General features: G+C 40.0%; 1 protein-coding gene across 4 annotated transcripts in view; it reads right to left on the bottom strand.

Annotated features, from left to right (window-relative positions):
• Window positions 1–20,747, bottom strand: part of TRPC7 (transient receptor potential cation channel subfamily C member 7) — a 71,824-nt gene that overhangs the window by 48,526 nt on the left and 2,551 nt on the right. For all 4 annotated transcript variants that reach the window (XM_026791366.2, XM_014264793.3, XM_074552443.1 and 1 more), the window contains exon 2: window positions 14,173–14,950. In XM_026791366.2, coding sequence (XP_026647167.2) covers window positions 14,173–14,950 — 778 coding nt within the window. The remainder of the gene's footprint in view (window positions 1–14,172; window positions 14,951–20,747) is intronic.

Genomic DNA, 20,747 nt, shown 5'->3' with positions numbered 1-20,747 from the left:
GTAGCATTAAATTTGCTGTGCAAATGAAAGCTGTAGGCACATTGCACAGAGTCTCTTTTTATGTTTCTTTGAGCCCTTGGCTCATTGTATTTATTCTACATCACACATACACATATATCAAGGAGAGAAATATTGCATTGCTTAGATTAGCATTTTGAGAAGAGACAGCAGGAAAAAAAATGGAGAGGCAATTCTGTAAATATGAACAGAAAACTCCCCCAAGTAAAAATTATTGCAGAAAGAAAACAAAGCTGAGAGAAAGGAGGGGGATAAAAAGCAGAAATATTTCATGCAAGATTTGAAATGAAATTGTTAAATAAACCATCATGTCAAATATTCAAAATGCTTATAAATATTTACCAATTAGGTACCACATGAAATATGCACAAGCCTGTACAGAAAAGTTTTGGGGCAGATTTCTTTGTGGGTACTTACAGTGTCTTTGGCTGGCCATATGTTTGGGAGGGAAAAGAAGCACAAGGCCAGTGGCAGGGAAGGTGATGAGAGAAGATGCTGAGGAAGGCCCTGCACTGATCCTGACCATGTAACTTTGCTTTGCTCTGAAATGCACTGAGCACCCTCCCAAAGAGCTTTGCCAGCTGCTGACACTTTTGAATACAGTTGAGTGCATTCTTATTGTTTCCAGACTAAATGAAATGCCTACATGCACAGTCTATGCCAAGGCTGTACAGTTAATTCTCCAGCAAGCACATAAACATTGGTTTATGTTCTCTTGCTCCATAAGTGGCAGCACATCAGAGAATCATTGGAGCTCTGGGTACATTGTGCCATAGCCGTGGGCATGTCTCTGAATTTAGACCCCAGTGCTGCTATAAAACATTTCCCCACTCAGGTGCAGGTTGCTAAATGTTTCTAGAGGTAGGAACAGATGCCTCAGTTCATTTTCAAAATGATCCAGACCTTGACTTCCTAATCTCCAGTGTGCATAATATAATAAGCAATCTGTTCATATACAAGAGTTTGACATTTCACAAGTGTGACTCTGTTGCTTTCCAAGCAATTTGGACCCTTCTAAATGGAGTAAAGATAAACATGGCCATGGTTTGTCCTCTGAGCAGGGCCAGGCTGCAGCATGGCAGAGCAAAGGGGGATTTTAGATTCTGTCAGGAGACACCAGGAGACACCTATATGTGGCCAATATAGGAGCCCAAGGACAAACCAGAGTGTGCCTGTGTTGGTATTATTCTTCTCCAATGAAGCCCAGAAAACAACAGGATCATTTGACTGAGGACCAAAAATTTTCTGACTTCCAACAAGCCATGGAAATAACATCCCTTTCATCATTGCAAGGATTTCAATGGCAGCTGCACTGACTGATTTACAGTAAGACTGTTTTTTTTTGGTGTCTCTTTATTCTCCTCAGCTTTCTACCTGCAATTCATCTCTTCATATGTGCTGCATAAGGTCATCTCTGAGAAAGTATATCCCTCCACCAAGGGGACGGAGCATTCAGGAATCCATCAAAACACTGACTTTGGATTTCATCTCATACCTATTGACTGGTAGATACATTAAATACTTCAAGAAGCTCAACAAGAGCTTCTTGGTAGTAATTCTAGTTGTGGGGTTGAAAATCCTTTAGAATTGTTACCATGTTTTGCAGCATCATTTGCAGGTCCAGGTATGTGTTTAACCTTCAGCAATAACTTTCCAAGAACTTTGAAGTGTGAACTGTCAAAAGCAGCAGAAAGGACAGGTTTGCACCTCCCCTTTCTACTCTTTTGCACTTTAGGTCTTTTCTGCTCTAGCTCTTATAAATCTACAAACTCTACCAATAATGCCTTCTGGGAAATTATTAATATTTTTGATAAATGTAGCTTCTCTGGGACCAAAACTAATGAATAAATTTTGGAAGCTGTTTTTCCATCAATAAAAACATTAGAAAAGGAAAAAAAAGAACTTTGCTTTGACTTCCCCTTGGAACAATTCCTTTAAAAGGTGTCTGGATGCTTTTTAAAATCTAAAATTAATGGATGCATTATTTGGGGAAGCAAACACAGGAATCAAACATAATCCTTATAGTTAAGGACTGAGACTGAGCACAATTCCTGACTCTTCAAAGTTTTAGATTCCCTAGCATAAGAAATTTCAGAATCCACTCTCAGCCTTTTTTATTACTTCTATTGATTTTCTTTACTATCTGAAACTTGAAATAAGTTTCCTGTACACGTGAACTCCCTCTACACTGAAATTAAAGGATGATTTGACTTATCCAAAGTTCTCACCCTGAACAGAATACAGTCTTTTCATACCTAATGAGTTGCCAGAAAAACACCTCCATCTCCGCTACTCCTTTCCCCCAAAGTCACCTTCAGCCTGACAGGTACCATTACTGAGCATCCCTGTGCAGGAACACCAGTGCTATTCAGCAGAGAGCTACCACCCCATTCCAAGTCTCTGAAAATATTTGATTAACCTAGAACAGAAATTATGTTGGTCTAAATTTTTTTTTAAAAAATGAGAATATCTAAAGTCTTAAGGTTAGCATAGCAGCTTTTCAACATAAGATGGCATTTGATGCTTGAGGTACTTCTCTTTCCTATCACCTCAGCTCGTTTTCAAACACATATCACAAATAAGCCACAGCTTTTGATTCCTCAGCCAAGTGAAAGGTGGATTTTTCTTGTGGATTTTCCCTAGCTCATTTGAATGTTTATGCTGAAACACCTGTTTTCAGAAGATAAACCATCAAGTCCCTGGGTGTCTCATAAACAGGACAGAGGTATTAGTGAAATGTGCATGCCAAATGTGGGGAATACACAAATGTGGTCAAGGAGAGGGCCTGTCTCCTGTGTCCTGTCAACAGCTTCTCTTTAAATGCCAACTTTGCATTTCAAAATAACACACTGATGGTTTTGTGGTTGAAGAGGAGTTTAGGATCTGCTCATGTCAGCAGTAAAATCAAGCTCATGAAGATGTAGCACATTGCTCCAAATCCATCTTCATGACATTCAAACATTTGTTCTCTCCTTGCGTGGGGATATGACACTGGAAATCACCTGGGAGAAAAGGCCATCCCCCACCTCATCACAGCCTCCTTTTAGGTCATTCTGCAGCTCTGATGTGAGAGATTTATCAAAGCACAAAGTTACCTCTGGGCCGAGCTTCTCATTCCTCATGCCATCCATACTTTTTCTCTCTGACATTTTCCCATGTATATTACATTCCTGATCTCTTTCTTGCAAGTTTCACTGGGGAAGATTTCTATTTCCTATACAATTTGAGATGAAATAACTTCCTTGCACTAAAAGAATTAGCTGCTCTTCCTCAATTGTGTGGCTCTTTTCAGCTCAGCTGCTTGAAATCTCTGTGTTTCCTGAAAATCAGATGGCAAACAACCAGGAGAAAATAATGTATTTAAATTCACAGTAATTGTTTGCTCATGACAGCTTCATTTATCCCTTAGGCTGAGGTAAACTTGGCGCCTTCAACTTGCTTTAAAAACACATTTGTATGTTCAAAAGTGCTATTCTCTCACAGGAATTTTGGCTACAAGCAGCACATGCATATCAGGAAAAAGTCTCCTCCTAAATCCATCCTGCAAGTCAATGTTGACCTAATTGCAAGCCACTGCAAATGATATTAGTAATTAAAATAACCTTATGTTTTCCAGGTCTCAAAGAGCCAACTACCACAGTTCTCAATGCCCAGCAAGGAGAGCTTCTAATAAAACTGGTCACAAGCATCAGAGTAGGTGAAATTGTAGTTCCCATGGCACATAAACAGCAACCAATCACTTTGGAAAAATGTGATTCCAGCTGCTGAGTCCTGGCACAGGGCAATCTTGACTTTATGGAAATTCTCTTCTCTTTGAGAAGAGCAGACCTAGAAGTCATGCTTCAGAACCTCCTTGAGCAGAAATATGAATATAAAAAGTGCATAATTACATCTCTTTGTTCTGAAATGAGTTCAGATCCTGGAGTTTGGACGGTGAGAATGAAATGACACCCAGTGGGTAATGAGCTGTTTCCATGCTGCACTGGTGACAATTTTCCTGCAACGAATTAAATTCCAGAAAATTGTCATTTTTGATCATGTGAATGCCAAAAAACATAGTTTCTACAGTACTTAGCACCATTTTAAAGCAATATGAAATTGTTTGTATACCATTACTGTTTATCCACAATTCTCTGAATAGTCTGCCTGGACTCAGTGAGGAAAAGTTCATCATAATTATCTACAATAACAACAATTAACAACATAATGAGGGATAAACTAAATCACTGCCCATCTGCATCCTATTTGATGTCAAACTTGAGATCCCCAGAATGTGTTACTTCATTTACATTCACTAATATGATATTGATTCCCTACAGTGCCTTGGATAAATGTACCTGACTCCATTCTCCCATCTGCTGATCTAACACCATTATTCTATTCCGAGCGATCATCCTCATTATGCTCATTTGTATTTCCAGTAGATATCCCTTCCCAATGTGAATAATGAGCAGCACTCTTTGGAAAGCAGTCATCTTCCTCATGATAAACCTCCTGGCTCCTAACTATTCCCAAACCCCAGTGCTGGTACCAGCTGAATGGTTGGCCATTTGCTGGCACTAATTAAACGCAAAGCTTACCAATGTTGGATTGGAATGATATCACAGTAGTGATCACAGACTTTTCTGTGTTTTCCTCAACAAGAATTGGATTTTGGCTTTCTGAAAAATATCTTCACCTTTGGTGTTCTAAGGTTGACCACTCTTGGTACCACTCATTGATGAGCAGAGGAAGAAGGGGGATTGTGTTGCTGTGCCATTTCATATCAGTTAGTAAAACAGCAGAGAAACCCTGATCAAGGGAGAAATGATGAGGAGAACTCCATTGATATCAGAAGGCTAATTAATTACTTTTTATGCTATATTACACTACATCTAAAGTGAACCTGCACAAGCACTCAACTCTACTGACTAGAATTTTGTGACTCTGCTGACCACCAGTCTGCACATACACTTGGCCCTGACAGGCCAAGGAAACCAAACACCATCACTTGGGGGAAACAATCTCCATATTGCATTCTACTTTTGCACAAACACAGGCGCAGCAAATGAGATAAGAATTGTTTCTTCTTTCTCTGAGGTTTCTCACTGTGATTCCAAGAAGATATCCCTGGGAAGTGGTGCCTTGCTTTTCTCTGTGAAGAGAAATGTGGCCACAAGTAAGTGTGCTGAGAAAATTCTCTTAGATAAGTGGTATGTAAGGGCAAGCTCAAATTCAGAGGAGCTCTGAGCTCCCTGCAAAGGACCCAGTGTCTGGGATAGAAAGGCCCAATGAGTCTTTCCTTTCCAACAGCAGCTCAGGGCAGCAGAAGCCCTCTCACTGCACTGCCACTGACAGCACACACCAGTCTGAGCACCAGGACTCATTTTGTCTTCCACGTTCAGTGAGCAAGAAAGGAAAACACTCTGTCACTGTTAACTAAACACAGGCAAGTGGCCAAATGACTGTCCCTGCTCCCAGAGCTCCTGAGCAGCTGGCAGCAGGGCTGGCAGGGAATGTGGGATGCTCTGCTCCAGAGCGCTGCGAGGGCTCCAGCCCAGCCATGGCACAGGGACAGGGCAGCCAGGGAACAGCAGGACGTGGCACACAGGGGTTTGTGTCACCTTTGTTGCTTAGAGGCTGGAGAGACAAAGGTTCATCCTGTGGGAGAATCCAGATCTTTGGGAGAGACTGTGCTAGGGATCAATCCCACCTACTGATACACCAGCCCATCACGCCTTGCTGTGATGGATCCACATGTGAGTTGCTACTCCTCATTTGTATAAAGAGAGGAATCCATGAGCAGGTTTCAGCCTTGGATCAGACCTGCTGGTCACCCCAATGCTTCATTGCATGTCATTCTTTCAAAGGATGAGGAAAAAATCATGGCTTCAACAAATTTGAAGATGATGGTCAAATGGGTCATGATTTTGCCAGCAACTGAGTTTTCCTCCCATGTTAAAGCTGTTATAAAGATCATCATGTAACAATAATAAGATTGTGGTAAGCTGAACTTTTTACATTTAAATTTTTGAAGTATTTCTAAACTATTCGTATAGGGATTTTCCAGCTCCTCAGAAATGGGCTCTTGTTGGAGGATGGGCTGCTTATTTTTAAGAAAACATTGAAATCCCAGGAGGAAAATTACCTTAAAGCCATTTCAACTGGTTCCAGATTTTACACTTATTTCTCTACCTGGCTAAAGCATCTCAGTGATTGGCTTAAAAGCTTTATATGTAAAAAATGCTTCTGAATTGCTTGGCAGTGGTGAGGCAACTGCTGTGCTACTTCCTTATGTGACACTATTCTATTGCTCTCTGCTTCCCAGATGTTTTCTCCCATTAATGATCATAAGAGAATTTCATGTTATTTTATATTTTTATGATCATGTCTGTTGCTCACCTAAACTAAAATCCTGCTCCAGGGACGTGTTCAATCAAGCTGGAAGCAGTAAGATGTGAGTGCTGCAGTTGCAATGTTGCTCATCCTTAACTGAGTAGGACTAAAAACTACTTCCCAGGGAGCTGTAAAGGGCAATAAACATTGCACTGATGGTGTGCACACTGGCATTGCCAAAAATCTCACTTGCAGTAGCATCACAGGGAACAAAAGTATTCCAGCTACACTGTCTGGGAGAGTCAGATACTTCCAGGGTTACATCTGTCTTGCCATCCTCAAATGTTGAAAGTTTCCTTCAAGTTTTGGAGATTATTTTTAGGGGAGAAAAATCCTTGAGGCATTAATTCAAATATTCTATTTTCTTACCCTGATGCATTGTCTATGCTTTGATGTGTAGAAAGAACCTTTTTTCCCTTTTCACTCTTTCAAAAGGGAGAATGAGCTGGTTCCCCAGGAAAGTAGAGAAAAGTTTTTCCTGCATATAAAGTATTTTGAGAACTTTAAAGAGGTTTTCTTTCAGCTGGGAGATTTTAACAACAATGTCACCTCCTAAGGTGGGTGAAATAACCTTGTGGGCAGTGGACATTATCCAATTTTATGTGACTGCTCAGTGGCTTGTGCTGCCAACATAGTTACAACTTCCATGAAAAATGGTCTTCATTTTCCCAGGTACAGGTGTGGGTTGTAGATGACTGAGTTAAACCCTTCACTGTGAATCACAGCACCTACTGCTCTGCTTGACTGTGAGCAGACACAGACAGATGCTAACACACCTTCACACACAGAGATACAAATCTGAGTTTCTCAAGGCAGCTCCAGACATCCCAGCTTTGGCAATGGCTCTACACCACTCTGAAAAGCTTTGAAGATTTGCTTCTCATGCAACATTTTAAAACCATTTTCCTTGGGCAATATGCCAGGCAGAAAATTATTTAATCACAGAACCTAAAAAGAGCACTCACCAAAACAACTCTCAAAATATAAAGGATATTTCTTGGTTTATAAATACGTAGAGAGCAACATGAGAATCACAGATTTGGTGGGTTCTAAGGGCAGAAAGACTATATATATCCTTTTTCCACAGTTTCTGCTACATATCCTTAGAAAAATGTAACCACGATTAATTAATTAGCTATTAAGACAAAGCTGGTGAAGCAGCTATCATTAGTGAATTTGTCTCTGAAAAAGAACTGCATAGAGAATGAGTTCCTTCTGCACAGAGTGAATCCCACTCAGTGAGCCAAACACTGATTTCACTAGAAGGCTTAAATCTATTCTCCTTCTCCCAGGTTATTTCCATTATCACTTCTAATTTCCTCTCTTATTTTAATACCTAATTTGTTCCAACAAGAAGTTAAACTTGTAACAATAGGAAATTTGTTTTCCTGCTTTACTGGGACTTGATTCTTTCCTGTACTATGAGCTGGGTATTTAATTGGTTGTACCTGTTTATGCATTTGCTTTGCACAATGAAAATTAAAATAAAAATATCATAGGTTCTAAATGTGCATGTTTTCATGGCAGTGGGGAAAATTGGCTTATAGGTGAGAGGGGGGAAAAAGGATCAGTTCTTTTTAAAAGTTAAAAACCACCAAACCACATCCCTGACTCCATCCCTAAGAAAAAAATTATATTCTCACTAAATATTGACCTAGAAAAATTAATATTAAAAAAAAATCACTTGGGAGTAGTGATATTATTATACTCATTTGTACTGGGATGCTTAATTTTCAAAACAGGCAGTAGGTAAGACTGAGAGCTGTGCAAGAGAAATAAAAACAGTAATAAAAGGCAATGAGTACATTCTGCCTACCAGACCAAATTTCTGAAGTTCCCTGCTGCCTTCTCTTCTTAAAACCCAGCAAAGTGAAACATAAAGAAAAAGAAAAGAAAGCTTCTTTAAAAATCCCTCTCTTTAAAATGCAGCTCCTGTCTGGAAGAAAAAAAAAAGAAAAGAACAAAATGTCTGAAAAATTAAATGAAAACTTAAACAAATGCCGTATAAACACACTAAAGCCTTTAAGAGCAGCTTGCTGAAATAATAAATATGAGTCATAAAAAGTATTCCCAAACATAACAGAAGCAAGATGTCTGCCAGAGAATATGTTGAGGGCAGAGATTAAGAAAAGATGAGAAGATCACTGAAGGAAGAATGGGTCAGAGCGGAAATATGAAGTGATGGATTTACAAGAATGTTCATGAGGCTAATGAGAGAGGTTCCCACGCCAGTTTCTGCTTTCAGTGGGAGATGAGTTGCAGGCACAGCTCCCATCAGTCAGTCCTGAGAGCAAACAAACCCCAGAGTCTGTCCAGCCTGGGTAGGAAGCAGAGTTTATAAGTGCAGCCTTGCTGGTTTACAGTCTGAGGGGTTTCAAGTACTTTTCTCTCTTTCCAAGGTCACTGTTATCCTCCATTCTCTCAAATTATTTCCCCATCCTACTATTAGACTCTTCAATGTTTTATGCCATTTTCCATCTTTTTATCACTCATTTCAAAACACCAAGAGTCTAATAATGATTTTTTAACTCCCCGCTGCATGGAGCTAGAAACAACAAGAAAATGGACTAAGTCATTTCTCTTTAAAGTTTAAGTTAAGCATATCCTGTGAAGTTAACAGTTTATAGTTAGGCAGAATAAAAGCTGGAGCTGACTTACTGAGGCAAGAGGAGAGCCAGATCATCCTAACAAGTCACAGAGTCTCAAGGGCTGTTTTTCACTCTTTCAGCATCATGAGAACAGAGGGGTTTGAGGCTCAGCTGCTCTGCATCACTGCAGCCCAATGGCAGCAGAGGCAGCTCAGGCTCATCCCTGCAGCATCCCCACACTGGGCTTGCTGCCCCACCACCCTCCCATCCACAGCCTCTCACTGTCCCTGAGCCTGCACCTGATGCTCACCTGCACATGAGAGCAGGCTCACTGCCAGGACCTGCTTTTGAATCCCAAAAGCTTGTAGACAAAGTGTTGTAAAGAAAGAGAGACAGGAAGAAACATATAAGTGAGAAACAAAACACGTTCTGCTGTAGTAATTGCACTGACAATGTTGGTGGGAGCAGTAAACAAAGACCACACACCATATGTCCTCCAGGTGGTGATTTTGATCTTGCTTTTAGTAACATTTTAGTCAGGAGGAGCTGAGCTCTGATTTACTGCTTATGGTGGGTGAGATCTTTTCTAAGCCTCCTTTGCGAGGCTCTAATTTGATTTGTCTGGATTGCTAAATGGAATGATTTGCCTGATTTACTTCATCACAAGGATGCTTCCTGACACACACAAGCATGTGGTCTAATTTGAGAGCATGCAAGGCTGTAAAAGAGTGCTGGCTGTGGAGTGGGATCTCACCAGAAAAAGTACACAGTCACTGCTTCAGGAAAAGTAAACAGAACTATTATTCTGGGATTCACTCAGTTTCCGCATTGTGGACAGTAGCATTAAGCTGATGCTGCTGTTAAAGACAGTTGCAAAGGCATTTCCTGCAGGCTGTTTGCTAGAAATTCAATCTCCTAAGGCTTTTGATAGACATATAAAAACAATTCTGTTGACACTGCTTTTAATATTCCAGTCTTGGAAATGAGTCACCTGGCTGTGAACAGCTGGTAACTGCGCAGACACCTGCATATGCTCTCACACCAAGCTGCCACCAGGGAGAAGGATTTCTCTGGACCAAAGAGGAGAGAAATTCTCATCAGCCTGGCTCAAGGGTGATGCTGCTTCAGATGGACAAACCCTGGCCCTGTTATTCACACTGCAAGTGGCATCAGACTTATTTATATGAACAAAACAAAACAAACAGAATCCTCTGTAGATGGCACAAGGATTATTTGCTTTATGACTGAGGTCCAAGACCTGCAAGCTTTTAAAGATATTAGAATGTACAGAGATGGGGCTTTTTTGAGTAAAAAGGGGAGAATGAGAGAGGAGAATTCTTCCTGTGTGGACTAGAGAGAACCTAGCTCTGCTAGGCTGACAATAAATGCTTTCTCCCTCAAAACAGCTCACATATAAATAATTAGCCTAATATCTGTTTTCTTCCCTTCGTGGAAAATGACAAAGCACTTTAACTTTGTCCTATATTTGTTTTAATTGTACTTTTGATATTTTAAATTGAGGTGCCCCTCAGTTTCCTACCCAGATTTTCCTACATTCTACAGAGGCAGGGTCACAGGGAACCCTTCAATCCACACATGATCCTCTCTTTCTCTGTGTTTCCAAGGCCAGTGCAGAAGGGACCCATCCACTGGACTAAATGAGGCCCCTACTGGATTAAATGAGGCCCCCACTCTGTACTGCCTTTGTTCCATGGGATGTTGGTTTGGCTTTTTAAAACACAAGATTAAAACTAGAAAGAGAGAGAAAGTAATGAACTGGTTCTTAATTTTGAGCTTTCAAGTGGGATACACAAATATGACAAACCACTTAATTTATTATTTTTCAGCTTGGGCTGCCTCCACTAGCGGAGAATATCATTGCTCAAAGACCTGCAAACATACTCAGGGGCTCTGATGTTTGCTTCTCTCTTCTGGAATCCATCTCTTAGGGGTTTCCCATACACCCCACTTCTATATGTATTTTCATAGAAACAACTGGTTCCACACTTTTCATTTTACTTTGGGGAAGGGGTCTTATTTATTTCTAGACTAATGGACTACATCTTTCATAGCAATTTTTTTTTCTACAATTAACAAGAAAACTTGTTTTTTGACAAAATTTTGCAAACCTGTTTCATCAGATTTGCAGCATATTACCAAATCTTAGCAATTTAGGGTGATAGAAATCTATTCAGTTTTTGCCACAGTAAAAAACTAGAGAATGGATAAATTGGCCTACCACAGGTAACACAAGTTTTCTTCTTTAAAGTGGTCCACATGGCTGTTTTGCTTCACATTTCTCTGCACAAAGAGGCAACTTGCTTAGAACATTTAATGTTCTTTAAAAAATAGCACATGTATTGGCTTCTCATTTTGATGTACTGAAAGGTGTTATTGCATAAGAGATTTGGGGCAGCAAGCAGCAGGAGAGAGTTACTGCATTTATATTTTAATTAGCTCATGCTAGCAGTTTCTTCAGAGGTTACTAAATTACTATTTGTCCACCTACATTATTAAAATTTTGTGTCTTTCCGTTTCAAGGACTCTTTGTACCTCCTGAAAACTGCATTTCTGCAATCGCACATAATTTTTAAATAATATTCTTAAACAATCCTGAGTGATAATTTTATAAATCTGTTGAGTACCAATTTTAATTATAGAACTTTAGGAATCAAACATTTTAAGTTTCTGGGAAAATTCTATTTTAGTCACAAAAAAAGCCCTCTAGAACTTGTCTAATTTCATAAACTTTCTTCATTTGCAGACTTCTTAAAAACATTTTCAGCAATTGTGTTCTTTCCTCAAAATAAATTCTTAAGTTGTCATGTTCTGTGAAAAACCCCCCACTGTTTTATTAATACCCTATTTCACATCACACTGATTATGTTAATAAGAATAAATATTTTTACATAAGTACATACCTCAAGGGGTATTGGGGTTTTTTTGCTACAGTGAGAATAGATTAGAATCTTGAGAGCTTTCTCATTTCTGGAAGAATTAATATAGCAAAGGAATGTGAAATCTTTGAAGCAAACCGATAGTATGGGTAGGTACTTTACTAACATTCATGGATGTGTGCTGCACAGACCCTTCCAACAAGACAATGAACTTGGAAAACCTGGAAATGCATCATTTGGCAAATGGTTTCTAATGTTTTGGGGGTTTTTTGGGTATTGATTTATTCCCATCTATTTGCCAGTGCAGAGATATAACCACCATGGAGCTCTTCAATACTGGATTGTTGGTTTGCTCCTGGAGGATTTGTGCAAGAGAAGATTCTGGTATTTTTATATCAGAAGAGTAAATATATTTATTTTCTGCAGCCAGACACTTATCAGGACTGACAGACACGCAATGCTTGGGGCTGCTCATGCTCCTCTCAATACACAGCTGTCTATGAAAAGAAGCTGGAGCATTAATGAGATATTATTGTTGTTAAGTGTGGGCCTGAGCCTCCAGTGCCTTCACACTGGAGCAACCCTCACTCAAGCACTGGGATTCACTGAGCCCAAGGAGGTTGTTTCAGTCAGACTGAATCCAAATAAAACTTTCCCTTCAAATTATTGTGTCCTTGCATTCTGATGCACATGGGGAAAAACAGATTGCAAAATTTTACCCTGATTTTATTGCCCAGAAGATCTCAGCAGATTGCGATTTTTTCAATTACAAAGCCTGAGAATACGTTTTCTTCTTACTTTTAAATTGGAGAGCACAGATTCGTAGACCCATTTAGGTCAGAAAAACCCTCTAAGATCCAGCTTTAAACCCAAGAGTGCCAAGGCCACCACTAAACCATGTCCCCAGGTGACACTTCTACACATCTCTTAAATCCCTTCAGGGATGGTGACACAGCCACTTCTCTGGGAAGCCTCTTCCAGGGCTTGACCCCCTTCTCTGTGAAGAGATCTTCCCTGATATCCAGCCTGAACCTCCCCTGACACAGCATGAGGCTGTTTCTCCTGTTGCTTGTTATCTGGGAGAAAAGACCAAGCCCCACCTGGCTACAGCCCCCTTCAAGGAGCTGTAGAGACTGAGAAGGTGCCCCCCGAGCCCCCTTTTCTCCAGGCTCAGCCCCCATCTCCTTCAGCTGCTCCTCATCAGACTTCTGTTCCAGACCCTTCCCCAGCTCTGTGCCCTTCGCAGGACCTGCTCTAGAACCCCAAAATCTTTATTAGAGTGAGGGGTTCAAAACTGAACCTGGGATTCAAGGCAGCCCCACCATTGCCTGGTGCAGGGGGATTATCTCCCCAGTCCTTAGTAGTACAGAGCTACAAATCCTGAAACAGATGCTTTAACACATGAATAGTTTTCTTAATTAGAAATGATGGATTCCTGGTGAGCATCCTGCCCCAGTGTACTCACAACGTGGAATTTATTACCCCAGAGTCACTGATCCTGATTGTAGCTGCACAATAGCCATAAGTCAGAAAAAAGGCTAATGTTGATGGCTGAGCCACTGAAAATGAGGGGTTTAATGACTAATTTATATTAGAAAGGAAGACAATGCTCTTTACATCATGTAAATGACATACAGAAATACTGCAAATGGCAGTGGACATTTACAAGCTCATTATGATAATGGAAATTTCAAATAACTTGTAAGAGTGTTCCACAAGCTCTACTCTTATGTTTGGCATGATGATAAACTTCATAGCTATTTATTGATTGTTTCTCTTTTCTTTTTTCATGCAATTCATCATGTATAGATGCAGCACCAAACCATTAAGATGCAATGCAGTTTAAATTATTTTACAGAGAACCAAAATTTCTTGATTAATCCCTTTTATCATTGTAGCAGAACTAGATGTACTGGATTCTTAAAACAGTCTCTAGAACTCTGCCTCTAAAATAGATTGCTCAATTAAAAGACTTACCTTTCTTACAAAAAACGAGTCTCCATTTTTTGAACAATCTAATTTTTATTCCTGCTGCAAACTAGAGATTCTAAGCAATCACAGTGTGCAACACAGAAACTTAAGCTTCTGCTGTAATATGCAATGTTCAGTTCCAAGCATTTATTAACTGGAGATTGACAGTGATCTGAATCTATGCATAGCTAACACATCTGGCAGTCTTTGCCAGTCTTACTCCCCCACCTCTCAAACAGCAGCCCAAAATTTGATCAAACTTGTAAACTACTCAATAGCCTGAACACTCTCAGCCCAAGGAAAAAGGCACAGTGGTGAGTTACCTTAAATTCAGTTTCAATGTTGGCTAGCCTGGCCAGTTCATTGCTAAGCTCTAGAGCAGTAAGGACAGGGTCTTCACTGGACAGAGACAAATAAGCAGCACTGGCTAATCCTTTGTAGGCATTCATTCTTGAGCGAGAGTGGCTAAAGGAGTCTTTCCTCTGCTTTTCCATACATTCATTGCACTTGCAAAAATAGTCATGCGGCCTTTCAATCCGTGCACCTTTGAGAAGTAGGATGTGAACAATTTCATACTCCTGGCAGTGGGCAGCAAGGATGATGGGGGTAATGTCGTGGGAGAAGCGAGTTCCATCTTCGTCGTAGGCGTAGAAGTCATCGTCCCTCAGCTCCTGCTCCAGGGGGCTGAGCGTGAGGCGCTGTCCCTGCGCGAAGGCCGGGTGGTTCAGGATCGCCTCCACGATGCGCACGTACCCTTTGCTGATGGCCAGCAGAAGGGCATCCCCAACTCGGGCCAGGTTCTCCTTCTTGAGGAGCAGCTCTGTCACTTCCAGGTGCTCGTTCCCCACGGCCAGCTGGAGGGCGTTCTGTCCCATGTAATCGACACAATTGAAGTTCAAGGTTTTGGATTCCTCCAGCATTTTCCGCACGACGGGAATGTTGCCATACTCTGCAGAGTCCAGGAAATGCTCCTCCTCTGCAGTCAGGCTGGTGCCTTTCTCGTTGAACATGTAGGCAGGGCCCCGGATGGCCTGGCGCCGGCCCTTCTCCCGAAGGGTGGCGTGCCTCCGATGCATGTCTTTAGAATTGCTGTGTCTCAACCTGCAGAAAACCACAGAGGAACGTTGGTTATATCCTAGCACAGCCATGATTTCACAGAACCTGAAATAAAGTTGGAAATGTGTCATTATGACCACATCTAGCTAGCTTTCTGTGGCCTGAGCCAGTTACTTAAAATTATTTAGGATATATGTGGAACAAAGATTAGCTTCTGAACAAAAGACAAGTGATTTGCTAACCCTTCCTGATTGCAACATGGATGCTCAGCACATCCTTGACTTCATAAATCGGAAAAGAAATGCATAATTTTATAATAAATATAATTTTATTTATTACATATTATTTTATATATGATATTATTTTATATATGATATGATATGATGTGATATTCTATTCTATTCTATTCTATTCTATTCTATTCTATTCTATTCTATTCATATAAAATATATAATTTTATATATTGTATTCTTATATTTTATAATATATATAATTTTCCATTTGTATTGTTTACATCATATTTAGGATTAATGTACATAAGACAATATTTCTCTGAACTACTCTTCTTGAATTTTGTCCTTGAGTTCACAAGCCCTAAAGAAAGTTAGCAGGACTCTCCCTTGGCAATAGACCTAGGATCAGGCCAGTAAACTATGTTCCATAAAGTTTATATGCTTCTAATTTTAAGCACATGGTAACAAGGATAATTATATTGCATATTCTGATAAGATTCAGCTGGTACAAGCAAACCATCTATTAATTCCCTTCTTTTTTTCAAGGTACATAATACCATTTTTCTGTTTCCTGATCTAGAGAGTTTAATAATGAACTGTCTAATTTCCTACTGAAATACAGTCAGCCACTACTTCAAATACAAGTACCCAGATCCAGGGGAGACTCTGGGAAAACACAGGAATAACTCCTCACATCAGTCACATCAGTCACAGTCACATCACATCAGTCCCCAGTAAGCATGTTTTAGAGAGCTATTGCAGAAATACAAGACACAGGTCTCTCATCACAGAGGGCAGGAAAAGGGTCATAAATTTCCTCACTGATTATGTGGCTGAAACGCCCTTCACTTGAAGCTGGTGAGATGATAAACTATCCTTATTCCACCTTCTCTGGAAGTCCCAAAGAAAGCAATGTTATGTGCAGTTTGTCTCATGGATGAAAAAATGCACTTTTGTATGAAATAAACATAAATTCTAAATGTATCTGTGCCTTTAAAATATTCACATTTTGCATTCAGAGCTGTCTCAATGTTGCTCTTTTAAAAAATTTTATTGCAGCAGCATTTCAGCACACTCACAGTGCCTTTTAGAGTCTAAGCATGTGGAGTTAATTGCCATCCAAAGCCCACAGAATGTCCAGCCTTATTAAAAAGGTAAAAACAACACCTCTTTCACAGATAGCATTTGCACTCAGCCCAATAGAAAGTCCTAAATCACTTGGGGAAAATCTTCAGGAGCCTCTGAGCTGCAGTGGACAGATGTAAAAAATAAGCAGGTGTTAATGCTCAGTGGGTGGCAAAGGTTCATCCTTCCACACTCCATCTGTTCTCCAAGTCAGTGCTGACCTTCAGTCAGTGAAAAGTTCATGTGTTGCTCTGAAAAAATACTACAGAAGTTGGAAAGTTCTGCAGTGAGGATGAGAGGGAACTGTGCCAGGAGACAAAGTGGAGAAGGTCCATTGCCTTCAAGAGTAGGTAACAAAGGAGTAAAGGAACCAGCAAGAACCTGGCAAAACACAAAGTATCAGAAACCCAAAATATCTTAAGGTCCAGGACACTGAAATTCTCAAGGTTGCTGTTCTTATGGAACTAACATATACATATGTATCTATCATTTTAATTCATCATTTTTGTGCTGATATGGACTGAAGACTTTCAAACAAATTTTACAGCATTTTCTTAAGAGTTACATTAAAATTTAAACAAATCCTAGGGAATCAATCAAGGTTGAAACAGATTCATAATTGAGAACCTCTCCCCCTAAGCTTTGATGCATAACTGTAACATCTTAATAAAAGCTAGTAGGAACTGAACATATCATCCCAGGCTCCACTGAGAGATAAAGTGCTGTATGAATCTCAAAACTATTTCCTTCCAGCATGGTTTGAAGTTGAAGAAGCACACAGAGATGAGGTATACAAGAATAATGAAGGCAATATGGTTAAGTAAATTAATTCCCTAGACTGCATGAAATTTACTATAAGAGAAAACAATAACAACTAAATAAATAAAGTATGCAACTAACATATTTGACAGAAATATAGAGTTCTCTAAAGCCAAAAAAATGCCTGGGGTAAAATTTGGGACCCTTTGAAGTCAACATTATAGGTTTCACTGATTTCAGTGGAGTCCAAATTTTGGAAACATATATGCATACACACAGATATTTCCCTCAGCAATTAGCTTTCATCTCAGAAGCAGTTCCAGCAAGGCCAGGACGAGTAACATGTGGTTAAAAAGAAGTGTTTAACCATATGCACAAATGCTTTTTTGAACTGGAGCTCCTGTCCTTAGCTATTCAGGACAGCATTTACATTTTGAACATGTAGTGGAACCTTGCTGAGTTCAAGCAAGGACGGCACATGCAAACACTTCTGAGTTGTGACTTTGTTAAGTGGGGAGTTATAGAACTAGAAAGCAATTTTAAAATTTTACAGCCTTGGGAGTTCCTGAGTGTTGAAGTAAATCTCTTAAAATGTTAAGCAACTTGAAAGGATGAGCTAGTGATGATTTAAGCCATCATTGCTGGGATCAAGGGGAAACCAGTCCAGCCCTGGTAGGTGCTCAGTGATCACCCACGAGTGCAGCAGGATTGAACATGCCTGAATATTTTAGGGCAGTTGATTTTATTAGCTGTTTCAAGCTGGAGGAATTCCACTTGGCTTTTTTGATATTCAAAACCCATGTATGGTAAGACATAGGCAATCTTATATTTGTTGTTATAGTATCAGTACTGGAAGCAACTCAGAAATATGTATAATTTCCAACAGTGAGAAATCTATTAGATATTTTTCCTGATGTAGAAATACAGTTCTTGATACTTTACATTTTTTTGTTAGAAAATCTTTTCAGGTATGTTTTTTGCCTCTAAAGGACAACCCAGATAGATGGGACAGATAGTCCTATAATCACACCCAAAGTAAACATAAACCACAAAATATTACTGTTGGCCTAGTTAAGATTTTTGCCTGAAAAAGAGGTTAGAGTTTGGCCTAGAGCTAATTCACACCTGTTTGTTGTATATGTGAAAACATGCCAGAAAAAGAGGACCTTCATTTCACTTTCTTCAATTCAGAGAGAACACTGGTTTCATACACAGTTTCTAACAACAGAAATTGCATCAGAAAAAGAGGAAACAGGAAAGAACACCTGCTCTTCACAGAGATAACGACCATCCAATATTTATCTTGCCATAAATGTTCTGCAGGGATGTCCCTACAGCACAGAGCTGATCTCCACTCCCTGCAGCCAAGGGCAAGAGCACCATCAGCCAGAGGGCTTCACCTCACATGAATTATGACCCCCCACCCCCTTGCTCATCAGCAGAGAAGATCAATATCTCAGCTATCACACTTGATCATCTTTATAGAGAAGTAGAGATGAATAAAAAATTACACTTTTAACTTTGAATAATTTCATTAGACATGCTCAGCTGCCAAACCCCCTTCTGAAAAAAAGTTATAATTATGCTTGACCTGAGCACTGAATCATGACAAGAGAAGCAGTAGTGCAAAGAGCAAAGGATGCAATAGCTGAAGCTCTTGGAAACTGAACCCTCCTGCAATGTCACGACTGTACTCAACACCTTGTTCTGTTCTGCTTTTCAGCTGTGTGCAGGCACATTTAGAACTAATCATATTTACTGAGCCTGTGTAATGTGCTCACTTAATAAAAGTAATTGTGACTTGATTGCATTTATCTTATCGTTCTTCTTCAAAGGTGCTTTGGATTGAAATGACTCTGTATTTGCATATTTTATTGAGACAGCTAGTGATCAAACTCATCAGGCACTGCAGTTAAATACTGTGTTTTTCTAGGAAAAGATGCCAATGCATGCAGTGCTCTTGGAGAGAAAATGGTCCAGGAAAAGAAAATTAAAAATTTCAGAGCCTGAGTACTGCTTGCAGCAAAGCACATCCAGCTTTCCATGGCTGAGGGAGCCACAAGATGTTTGGACTCCTGTGGGGAGTGGAGAAGAATAGCTCTTTCTGAAAGGTGATTTAGCTGGTAACAAATCTTCCTCTGGGAGCATTTCAGTTTCTAATTAAAGTGACTGAGAGCAGGTCCTTGCAATTGGCTCTGATGGTGCTGAGGCACTCAGTGTCTGAGAGGGAAACATGGCATAACATGAGATTCGTTCTTAATGTGGATGCATTAGAACCACACTGAAGCTGAAACTCTCCTGGTTTTTTTTGCAGCCACACTCTCTTAACTGATCCGAGTGCTGACATGGAGGACAGGGTGGACATAACAAAGGAGTTGAGCTGCTTCACATGGCGCTTATGCCAGCAAATGGCCTCTCCTTGACCTTCCTTTCCACAGGGCTCCAGACTCTGCCATTCAACACCTTCTGCTGCCTCTCTAGTCCCACTCAAAAACCTATGGAAGGGCAGGGCCACCACCTGGAGCTGGGGCTTGGAGAAAATGTTCAAAGACCCAAGTGCCTTAAAAGGCTGAATTGAAGTTTTTACACATGGCTTTGAACCAGAGCTTTAAAAGTGTGTAGGAGAGGCTGAATAGTACCTGCTTGAGATTTCAAAACATCCAAAGTCTGTGGAAGGTATTGAAATCAATAGGTATTAGGAACTGCACCAATTCTGGAATTCTCAGGTGATGTCAACCTTTACCTGTCTTTAAGCCTAGAAATTGAGCAGGACATTTACAAAGGCAGCTTTAGGGACACTTGGTCTCTGCCTACACTTTGGGTTTGCCTTCACTAAGTGGGGAGAGGCTGGCAGGAGTCTCCCTGTGCCCTTTCAATGCCCCCTTTGTCCAGAAACTACAGAAGAGACTTTGGATATGTAGCTATTACTGTGCTCTATAAGCTCTGTAGCACCCATCAGAGCAGGCTTTGATGAGACGTTAACTCTGCCTTGTTGAAAAGAAAATTTCAGTTTCTGAAAGCCATTTTGAAAGTACTGCCCTCAGTTCCTACAGAGCCTCAGAAACTGTCAAATTGACACTTTACTTATTATTTTTCTTTCTACTTACATCAATACTTCTGAAAAGAATCAGGGCACATAAAGGCTGCAGACTCCCTGAGGCCTCTTTGGAATTGACACAGCTCTTATATATCAAAGGACCATTTTTCTCTGTTAACCCTTGGTTCCACACAGAAAACCTGGCCAGCCAAGACATGCTATAAACATGAGCAAAACAGAACAAAGTTGGGTTCTAAAAGCAAACAAAAACTGATATAAAAGTCAATCAATTTAAAAGAATAATTCAAATTTTTTAGACTAAAAATAGTAGAATGTTTTATCTTTTAATTAAAAATTGCAACTTATTTTGAAGCATACTCCAGACTCCAGTCAAGGAACACACTGAACACAACTGCATACATTTATTATCCTGTATACAGCAGGCTACTCTGGCATTCCAGATGCTTCACAGACTCATATTGACAGAGTCCTCTGATACCTCCTTCTTCTCCAAAATCTTAATCAGCCTTCTAAATCTTACCTTAAGTCAAGCTTTTCCCCTGTAAGACAAAAATTTTAAGTATCCTTTTTCACATATTGATGATTTACTATGTAAACAGACTCAGTAAAATTTGGGATGCTGCCTTGATTGGCAGCAGCTTATTCTGAAGTTTTCTATGCTTTGAAA

The sequence above is a fragment of the Zonotrichia albicollis genome, chromosome 15 (assembly GCF_047830755.1).
Source record: "Zonotrichia albicollis isolate bZonAlb1 chromosome 15, bZonAlb1.hap1, whole genome shotgun sequence".
Taxonomy (NCBI): Eukaryota; Metazoa; Chordata; class Aves; order Passeriformes; family Passerellidae; genus Zonotrichia; species Zonotrichia albicollis.
This window is presented reverse-complemented; position numbering and strand designations above follow the sequence as displayed.